The sequence below is a fragment of the Humulus lupulus genome, chromosome 6, assembly GCF_963169125.1.
Source record: "Humulus lupulus chromosome 6, drHumLupu1.1, whole genome shotgun sequence".
NCBI classification, from domain to species: domain Eukaryota; kingdom Viridiplantae; phylum Streptophyta; class Magnoliopsida; order Rosales; family Cannabaceae; genus Humulus; species Humulus lupulus.
In genome coordinates, this window is record NC_084798.1 from 160,991,051 (window position 1) to 161,002,061 (window position 11,011).

The 11,011-nt window shown below is 37.1% G+C and overlaps 1 protein-coding gene across 1 annotated transcript; it reads right to left on the reverse strand.

Moving 5' to 3' along the window:
* Window positions 1-8,425: 8,425 nt before the first annotated feature.
* LOC133785617 (uncharacterized) lies at window positions 8,426-9,970 on the reverse strand. Its single transcript, XM_062224836.1, has one exon. The coding sequence runs from the start codon at window positions 9,968-9,970 to the stop codon at window positions 8,426-8,428; it is 1,545 nt and encodes a 514-aa protein (XP_062080820.1).
* Window positions 9,971-11,011: the final 1,041 nt, after the last annotated feature.

The window sequence follows — 11,011 nt, forward strand, 5'->3', positions numbered from 1 at the left end:
GCTTTGAACCCTGTTGGGAAACTTCCTGATAACCGAGCTGAACTCCTTGAGCACTTGACACAAGTGAATATTAATCTTCATTTGCTTCACATCATTAAACAAGTGCCCGCTTATGCAAAAATCATCAAGCATCTTTTCACTGTAAAAAGGAAGCACCATGTCAATAAGACTGCCTTCTTGACCGAGCAAGTGAGTGCGGTGATTGAACAAAAGGCACCACCGAAATACAAAGATCCCGATTGTCCCACCATTTCTTGCCAAATTGGGACCGATGAAGTCAGCCAAGTCTTACTTGATCTTGGTGCGAGTGTCAATCTCATGCCCTACTCTGTATACTCGCAACTCGGTCTTGGAGAAATGAAGCCAACATCTGTTGTACTACAGCTTGCTGATCGTTCCGCCAAAAAGCCTAGGGGTATTGTTGAAGTTGTATTGGTTCAAATTGAAAAATTCTATTACCCCGTGGATTTTCTTATTCTTGATACCCAATCTATGGTGAACATGGAGTCTAAAATTCCTATTATCCTCGGAAGACCATTCCTTGCTACTGCCAATGCTTTGATCAATTGTCGGAATGGTCTAATGAAGATATCATTTGGAAACATGACTCTTGAAGTCAATATCTTCCACATCGGGAAACAACCCCAAGAAGATGATGAATGCTATCAAACATTCATGATTGACACTATAATTTCCGAGGATGTTCAATTGTGAAGCAACTTTGATAATCTTGATGAACTCCTCCTTCTGTCTGACAATGAAAGTCCCAGTTCTATTGAGTCTACTCTTGCAATATTAGATCGTATAGACTCACGCCTTAGAAGGACTCAGTTTTGGCAACCTTACTTTAAAGAGTTATCTCGTGAGAGGTCACAGCCGAAAACTTCAGCCAAAGAGGTTCCAATTGTTCAATTGACCCAACTTCCTGAGGGTTTGAAACATGCCTTCTTGGGAGACAGTGAAACCTTTCCAGTTATCATCTCGTCCAACCTTCAAAATTCTCAAGAATTGCAGTTACTCGAGCTACTGCGAATGCATAAATCTGTGATAGGTTGGACGATTGCTGATATCAAAGGTATTAGCCCTTTAATTTGCTCACATCAAATCAATCTGGAGGATGAAGCTATCCCACAAAGAGACCCTCAAAGGCGTCTGAACCCCACAATGAAGGAAGTTGTAAAAAATGAAGTTTTGAAATTGCTAGACGCTGGTATTATTTTCCCCGTAGCTGATAGCAAGTGGGTCAGTCCAACTCAAGTCATGCCCAAGAAATCTGGTGTCACCGTGATCCAAAACGAAAAAGGGGTCCTTGTCCCCACAAAAACAGTGACGGGGTGGCGCATGTGCATTGATTATAGAAAATTAAATGCCGCTTCCTGCAAAGATCATTTTCCACTCCCACTCATTGATCAAATCCTTGAACGTGTAGCTGGTCATCCTTTTTATTGCTTTCTTTATGGCTATTCTGGCTATTATCAAATTGAGATTGCATTAGAGGATCAAGATAAGACCACTTTCACTTGTCCCTTTGGCACTTTTGCTTTCCGGCGTATGCCATTTGGCTTGTGTAATGCACCAGCTACTTTCCAAAGATGCATGATGAGCATCTTTAGTGACATGATCAAAAAATCAATGGAAGTATTCATGGATGACCTAACCGTTTTTGGAAACTCCTTTGAGACATGTCTTCTTCATCTTGAAGTTGTTTTAAAACGATGCATTGAGAAAGGACTTGTACTCAATTGGGAGAAATGCCACTTCATGGTATCTTTTGGCATAGTCTTAGGCCACATTGTTTCTAAAAAAGGAATTGTGGTTGATCAATCCAAAGTCGACCTTATCTCCAACTTGCTGACTCCTAAGACTGTCAAAGACGTTAGGTCATTTCTTGGTCATGCTGGTTTCTATAGGAGGTTCATACAAAAAATTTCAATGATTGCCCGTCCGCTAAGCAACCTCCTAGCCAAAGATGTCACTTTTGAATGGACACCTAAGTGTGAGGAATCATTCCGAACGCTTGTCAATTCACTCACTTCCGCTCCCATCATTCAGTCACCCGATTGGAGTCTTCCTTTCAAGATCATGTGTGATGTCAGCAACTTTGCTGTGGGAGCTGTGCTAGGACAACGAAGGGAGGGGAAACCCTTTGTTGTCTATTATGCAAGTCGAACTCTCGATAGTGCTCAAATGAACTATTCCACTACTAAAAAAGAGTTGCTTGCTGTTGTCTTTGCTCTTGAAAAATTTCGCTCTTATTTGATGGGATCACCTATTACGATTTTCACAGATCACTCCACCCTTAAGTATCTCCTTTCCAAAAAGGATGCTAAGGCGCAATTAATACGATGGATCCTTCTCCTGCAAGAATTTGACATAACGATCAAAGACAAGAAAGGTGTTGAAAATGTCGTCGCGGACCACTTGTCCTGACTTGAATTCAATGATCCCGCTGACGGTCCACCTATTCATGATGATTTCCCTGATGAACAATTGCTTTCTATGGCTAAGTTGTCTTGGTACACTCACATTGTAAACTACTTAGTAACAGGTGAACTCCCATCTGAATGGAGTTCATAAGACAAACACAAATTTCTGGTCGAGGTGCACAATTTCTTTTGGGATGACCCATACTTATTCAAGTATTACCCCGACCAAATCATGTGAAGATGCATTCATGATGATGAGGTGTCTAGTGTGCTAAAATTTTGCCACAATGATGCTTGTGGTGGTCACTTCTCTGTGAAGAAAACCGCTGCAAAAATCTTACAATGCGGTCTTTACTAGCCCACTCTGTTCAAAGACACCAATGATTTTTGTCGTTCTTGTGTAAGGTGCCAAAAGTTAGGATCCTTATCCCGTCGACACATGATGCCCTTGAACCCAATTCTTGTTATCAAAATATTTGATTGTTGGGGGATAGACTTTATGGGACCATTTCCACCTTCTTTTGGCTACCTTTACATTCTTCTCGCTGTGGATTATGTTTCCAAATGGGTTGAGGTTGTACCGTGTCGAACCATTGATAACGCTACAATTGTCAAATTCTTGAAAGAAAATGTGTTATCAAGGTTCGGTACCCCTCGCGCTATCATCAGTGATCAAGGCACTCATTTTTGCAACCGATCCTTTGAGGCTCTTATGCGCAAGTACGGTGTACTTCATAAAGTTGCAAATTCCTATCATCCACAGACTAATGGTCAAGTTGAGTTAGCCAATAGGGAGATAAAACACATTCTGGAAAAGACGGTAAATCCCGACCGCAAAGATTGGTCTACACGTCTTCTAGACGCTCTTTGGGCTTACCGCACTGCTTTCAAGACCCCTCTTGGAATGTCTCCCTATCGGCTTGTCTTTGGAAAAGCTTGTCATTTAGCTGTCGAGCTCGAGCAGAAAGCGTATTGGGCCATCAAAGCCCTAAACTTTAATCTTCATGTCGTAGGTATCCATCGCAAACTCCAATTTTCTGAAATTGAGGAGTTAAGAAATGATGCATATGAAAATTCCAAGATTTATAAAGCAGAATTGAAAATCGCTCACGATAAACAAATCCTGCGAAAACACTTTGAACCAAATCAAAAAGTGCATCTGTACGATTCTCGCTTGCACTTGCATCCCGGTAAACTGCGATCTCGATGGACTGGTCCATTTGTAGTGAAGCAAGCATTTCCCAACGGTTCTGTTGAGGTCGAGGACCCAACCGATGGGAGAATTTTTCGAGTCAATGGCCAAAGACTAAAGCATTACATTGAGAGTGTGAGTCGTGTTGAGGAGGTCCTTCTTAAGGACCCAATCTATACACTCTGAAGTTTTGAATGGTTTGTGTGTTTGTTCTTTTTATTTTTTATCTTTACTTTTCTGTCTTTCTTTTATTTTTGTATGCTTTCGTTTTTGTATTCTGTTTGTTTTGGGGTATTGTTACCAGGCTATTTTCGCTCTCGCCTCATGGACATGGTCATCATCCAGGTGTTCTCTTTCCTTACCTTTTTCATAGGTTATTCATTTTGACATTGAGGACACTATCTGATTTTTGGTTGAGGGTGGTGAGCATGCATTGGCTTTCATTTGGAAAACATTTTTGTCTTGTTGAATTTTTAAGTCAAATTTTCTCAAAATTATCCAAGCATGAGTATAATTTGTTGGTTTGAGTCAGTTCTTACTATGTTTAGCTATTAAGAAGTGATTTTCGGAGTTCTTTTGTGCAATTTCCAAACATATGATAAATTGGTTGCTAACACAAATAGTTGAGAGAAATTTCAAGTTTAAAGTTTTTCATTTCTTGGTGAGTTGTGAGAGTTGAGAAAACAACTTTTTGAACTTTTATTGATCATTTGAGCTGTTAAAGTCACATCTTTGGAATTTAAAACATGACATTTACTAGAGGGATGTTTTTCATATAAGAATGAGTATTTGTAATAATTTTTTAAATTTATGAATGAGTCTTTGTAATAATTTTTTAAATTTATGTTCAAAAGATTTTGTTTGTAATTTCCTTTCATTTTTATGTTGTCTCTTGTCAAAAAAAATTAAAAAATATATATATAAAAAAAAAAAGAGAAAAGAATGATGAAAAAAAAAACAAAAGAAAAAAAAATAATAGATAAATGAAAGAAAAAGAGAACAAGAGCAACACTTCCTTCTATTATTTTGTAGTTGTTGAAAAAAATATATATTTCTATTACTATTATTTTGTGTAATTGTATTAAAAAAAACAATTTTATTATCATTATAGTTCATTTTCTTATTTATTATTTCTAGTTAGTTGTCATTCTGTTCTTTGAGTTTTCTCATGTAAATCCCAAAGGTTGTTTGTCATTTGAATTCCAATAAGTTGATTTGCCTATCTTGTGCTCAATACTTGTTCAAATTGCTTGTCCTAAAAAGTTTATTTTTTCTCATTTGAGGTTACATTTCCAACTCCAAGAGTGTAATCATTCCCATACAAATACTTTCAATGCCCATGAGGAATTTGGAGTTGAGATCTTTATACTTTTGAGATTTCTCGATACTATTTGTGTTAAAACTTGTGATAAAAAGAATATGGTTTGGTGCGCACACACACAACTCTGAAATCACAACTATAGTAGCTTAGATAGTAATTTCTAACTTCTTGCTGATACTTTGACAATGCTTAGATGATTTTTCTTGGTTTGACTTTATTATTAAACTTGAAAATTCGCTTGAATTGCTAGGGCCAGCAATAAGCTAGTTGGGGGTTGTGATTAGTGCTCAAAAATGCAAATTCATTAGTTTTAAAGTGTAAAATAAATTAAGTTTTAATTAATATTTTCATGAATTTATTGTAATATTTGTTTTAATTGAAAATATTAATTTTTGATTTAATTTATGTTTAATTTTCAAGATATAATTTACATTTGGACAATAATAAAAAGGGAGAATAGAGAAATAGTTAAAACTGAAAAAGAAAATGAAGAAAGTGGCATTTTTGAAGAAATGAAGCTCAGCCCATTTGGCCCAAGCCCAAATATGGCCACTGCCATTTTTTTTCTCCTTGCCCAGTCGCCAGGTGTCATCGCCAGAAGCCGCCACGCGTCCCAGGAGCAACCCAACCAGCCACCTAGCATGCGCCACGTGTCCAGCTCCTTTCAGCACCCATTTTCCTTCAACGTGACCAGCTGCTCCTTTCTCCCTTCAATATTACTTCAGCCTCCAGCAACCCAAGTGCAGGCTAGGCCCAACGCCTCAACCAAACTTTAGCCTTCAGCAGCCCAAGCTCCTCCAATGTAAGCCCAATCTGAAACACCCCAAAGCCAGCTTGTTGACGTGGCACATTTTCATTGCCTGGAAATGGGTCAAAACCCACTTCTGCCACCAGCCACCTTCAACCCATATTTTGTGGGTATTGGGCTTTGCAAATTGCTATTTTGAGCTTTAAAACTCATGTGTTTTGTGGTAATTTAAAAAAGGGCATTTTGACCATACACCAAAATAACTAGGGTAATATTAATAATAAGATTTGATTTTTCAAAATCATATTTTATTATAAATATTTCAGATTTATTTTGTAAACCCCATTTTGTTGTTTAATTTCTTTTTAGTCCTTTTCTCCTTCTATAAATAAGGACTCTTTCTTCACAATATGTATGTAATTTTTAGAGTAAATAAACTATAGCAAAATTTCTACTCACTTTCTTCTCATATTTTCTTCTTAGAATTTTGTGAGAATCATGAGTATAATGGCCTAATCTTCCTAGGAAGGTTAGGGATGATTCCATATGCTAGTGATGTTATTTTGCTACTTTGATTTACTATGTTCTTACTGTAAAAATTTTGAGTTATTTATGTTCTTTCATCTCCATCTCCATCTCCATCTTTATTTTGTTATCTTTATTTACTTATGCTAATAGTATATTGGATTAGTCATGCTCTTTCTATGTACTTCTAATTAGTAAAAGTAATATTGATACCTAATTTTATGTCTAATCTTCTATTGTATTATTGCCTTTGGGTTTTGTTATTTTTAGATTTTTCATAAGATTAACATTGTGCTTTTAATGTAAAGAACTTTATAACTCAAATGAACTTTTGTTAGAAAAGAATATGGACTTTAATGTTAGATTTTCCAAGTAAATGTTGGGATGTGAACTATTTACTTGTGTATTTTTGTAAATCAAGTAACCAAGTAACTAAATAAGCATATGGATGATTCTTGAAACCTTTCCTTTTCTCAAACTCTTGATTACATCTTACCTTTATTTTACTTATATCATTTTACCACTTTATCAAAATGACAATACAAAAATCTCAAACCTCTTTTCATTTACAATTTTATTTATTTCTTGTTACTAACTTTTTGTGTTATTTTCTACTAATATTTTGATTTTAGGTTACCTCCTTGTGGATCGACCGCCCGATCTTACTACAACTACTGCTTAGTGGTAGTCACATTTTGGGCGTTAAACAGTGTTCCTAATATTTACTACTTAAGCCCCATCATCAAATTAATCACCAATTATTTATCCAATGTTTAATAATCTCCAATATATCTCCTAAATTCCCGAAAATACCCTCGAGCTGGGTATAAATCCCCGCCGTGACTATTTCGCCAAACCGCTCACTAGGACCGTCTCAAGCCATATGCTGCAAATATATTCACATAATAATATGGTCTCAACATTTTACCACAAATAATCTCATACATTTATGCCCTCAACGGGCCAAAAATTACAAATATGCCCTTATAAGCTAACACATGGCCCACATGCATATTAATACCCATAAACATGCACTTCATGTATCCATATAATCATATAAGCATGATTATCACATAATCATGCATTAGATCATTTAAATCACACATAAACCAATTATGCCCTCCTGGCACGCTAATCAAGGCCCTTAAGCCTTATTAGTAATTTTGGGTCGTTACATTTTGACTCGACATTGAAGTGGAGGGTTGCATCGCAGCTTGACTAGGCGTGTCATTAGTTTTTGGCGAGACTAGTTGTGGAGCCACAATGGTGTCCTCGTGCATCGTTCTAGGATCTCCCCTATCATCAAGAAACTCTTCAAAGACCTCTTCATTATAAGTAACAGTATTGTCAAGGGTAGGAGTTGTGACTTCAATATTCAAATAAGGAAAAACAGTCTCATAGAACTTCACATCCCTCGACACAAAGAACTCCTTTTTCTCAAGATCAAATAAATTACATCCCTTCTTATCAAATGGATAACCCACAAAAACACATTTACGAGTTTGACTAGAAAATTTGTCACCTTTAGCTCGTTGATTATGGTCATAAGCTAAACACCCAACAATTTGCAATTCACGGAAAGAAGGCGCACAACCAAATAGAATTTCATATGGAGTTTTGTAGAAGAGAACACTAGACGGAGTTCGATTTATGAGGTGGGCAGCGGCCAAAACACATTCCCCCCAAAAGTATATTGGCAAGCCTCCTTGAAATCTCAATGCACGAGCGACATTCAAAATATGTTTATGTTTCTTTCCACTCTTCCATTTTGTTGAGGGGTACCCACACAAGAAGTTTGAAATAAAATTCCATTGGCCAAAAAATAATCCTTCATGCAATTAAACTCTGTTCCATTGTCACTATGTACAAGTTTCAACTTTTCAGAAAATTGACGCTCAATCATGGAAATAAAGGACATAAAACATCGTAAAAACTTCTCTTTTATCAATTAATAAATAAACCCACACAGCATGTGAATAATCATCTACTAAAGTTAAAAAATAACAGGCACCACAAGAAGAAGTTCCATCATACGGACCCCACAAATCACAATGCTGTAACTCAAAAATTTGAGTTGATTTATTTGCACTTAAAGGAAAACTATCTCTAGAATGTTTAGCACGATGACAAAATTCACATCTTTTTGTCAAAGGACCCTTAGAATTATTTAAAAAAGGAAGCAACTTCACTATTTTCTCGGAAGGATAACCCATTCAACTATGCCATAGTTCCAAAGACTTCGAACTATCAACAGAAACTGCTTGCACCTTTAATCCCTGTCGTAGGTAGTGAAGTCCATCTGGTTGCTCACTCGTGCCAATCACCTCCCTCGAAAGTAGGTCTTGTATAACACATATGTTAGAATGAAATTGGACAAAACAATTTAGATCATCATTTAGCTGTGAAACCAAAAGTAAATTGCATGTTAATTGAGGTACAAAGAGAACATGTTGGAGTATGATTTTTTCTGTTATTTGCACGACACCATCCTTAGTAGCAACCACTGATTGACCATCCGGAAGACCCACGGGACAAGGCGAAACAACTTTAATATCTAATAAACAAGATTCATCACCAGTAACATGATGAGAAAATCCTGTATCTATTATCCAGGCATCCAGTCCCAACTTACCATGCAGCCGGTGAGAATAGGGAGATGGGGTTCCAAATGCAGCGGTTAACATCGCCCACTGTTCGGCAATAAAGCCCGGTAGGGGTTGCGCAGTAGGAGCAGTGGTCGAATCCGCAAAAGGTGCACCATGAGTATTGACTGGGTTGGTGACGTTAGCACGCAATCCGTTACGGCCACGACCAGCCGAGAGCTTTGTTAAGGGAACATTTGGTTTGCCCTTATTATTGCCATAAATTTCCAAGTACCAATCGGGAGTACCATGGAGATCAAAACATGTAGCGATGTCATGACCCGATTTGTGGCAGTAAGAACATATCAAGGCCGCCCTCTCCGCCTTGTCCATACGTTGTTTCGATTTATTATCCATGCGCACCACAAAACTGACAAAATCGAGCTTCTCTTCGGTGATACGCGTTATCCCTCGAACCCGCTCATCTTGAGAAATTTGTTGGAATGCCCGATGCAGTGAAGGTAGAGGATCTTGTGACAAAAGAGTTGATCGCAATAGGGCATAATACTCAGAAGCCAAGAAAAAATCGGTGCAGCCTATCATTTCTGCACGTCGTGTTTCATGCTGCTTACCAACCCGACAAGTACATTTACCACGCTGGCAAGAAATCAAAGGCTCATGTTTATCTAGCTCATCCCATAAAACATTCAACTTACTGAAATAAATAGCAACATGCATAGTTTTACTTTGCTCACACCAATTAATATCTCCTTTCAGTTGATGAATACACGGACCATTCACAACGGAAAATCGTTCATGCAAGTCATCCCATAAGCTTTTGGCATTATCATAATTTGATAGCATAGAACGTACCTTAGCATCAATGGTATTCGTGAGCCATGATACAAGCATGCAGTGGATGGTGACCCAATCATCTTGCGTACAAGGAGGGACGATATCAGTGATGGTCCCGTCAAGAAAGTCGTATTTTTGGCTAGAGGAAAGAGCTACACGAATAGCATGAGACCAATCATCAAAGTTGTCAAGCTTCAGACGTATGGGAGTAATGAAATCACTTGGCCGATCTTGCGAGCCGAGATAGAATGGTGAACTGGGATCAAGTTTCGCCGGAGATGGAGATGGAGCCGGTAGTGTGGGTGTGACTTCGTGAGCCATGATTCAACAAAAATAAATATATAAATATATATATATTATAATGTAACCTGGCGCAGATACCATGTAAACTTTAGGGTAATCGTATATTTTTATTCAATCAAAAAGAAAGAAATATATGCAAAAGGACGTACAATAACTGACCAAAACTGTTGCATAATTCACAGCAATAGTTTAGGGAATACTTAATAGAATTAATGAGTATAAACCACACATATTATAATGTATCCACACAAATTATAACGTATCAATATTGCTCATGAACTTTTTGATCAAACATTGTCAACCTCATGACTGATTTCGATAATTATCATGTCCTTAGTCGATTGCTTGACCACGACCTTATCTTTGGGCATTGGTATACTCGATAGGTCACTCAATGGGATGATGTTTATCACTTTGGATGGGTCTCGTAGTGCAATGATCATAAACAATTATAGACTTTTGCTGCGAATACCACTTTCTTTATTTGATAATATAGTTATTATTTATTATTATTATTATTATTATTATTATTAAGAAAGTGATATTTTAGTAGTCTCACCATCTATGAAATTAAAATAAATTTAGGTGAGCTTCATTTTCATTCCATTTAAAATCTATACGAGTCCCTTTTAATTATTAATATATTTATATGAATGTACACGTCTCAAACATAATTATTAAATATGGTAGTATAATATGACCAAATATTTTTACATCACCAAAATCATTTCTTTTTTCTATTTTACATGTTAATTTTTACAATGATCATACATACGTTAGGATATATATTTCTTCATCTCATTTGAATAATTGTTAGTCCTAAAATTAACTAGGGCTATGTGTCCAAATCATGGAAGCCTTTGTGAGCCCAAATGACGAACAAACTTCTCAACTAATCAGATTTCGCAGCTTGAAGAAGTTTGAGAGCCCAGAAGCGATGCGGGAGGGTTAACTCACTCATGCGAGTATCTGGCAAAAGGCTCATGACAGGGTCATCTCGTTCCCCTACGAGTAGTTCCATGTGGTGCAGAAAAGGATAATGGCCCCCACACCAAGTGT

What these genes read in the sequence shown, in the direction of transcription:
- LOC133785617 (XM_062224836.1), bottom strand. Translation starts at nt 9,970, where the DNA reads ATGGCTCACGAAGTCACACCCACACTACCGGCTCCATCTCCATCTCCG.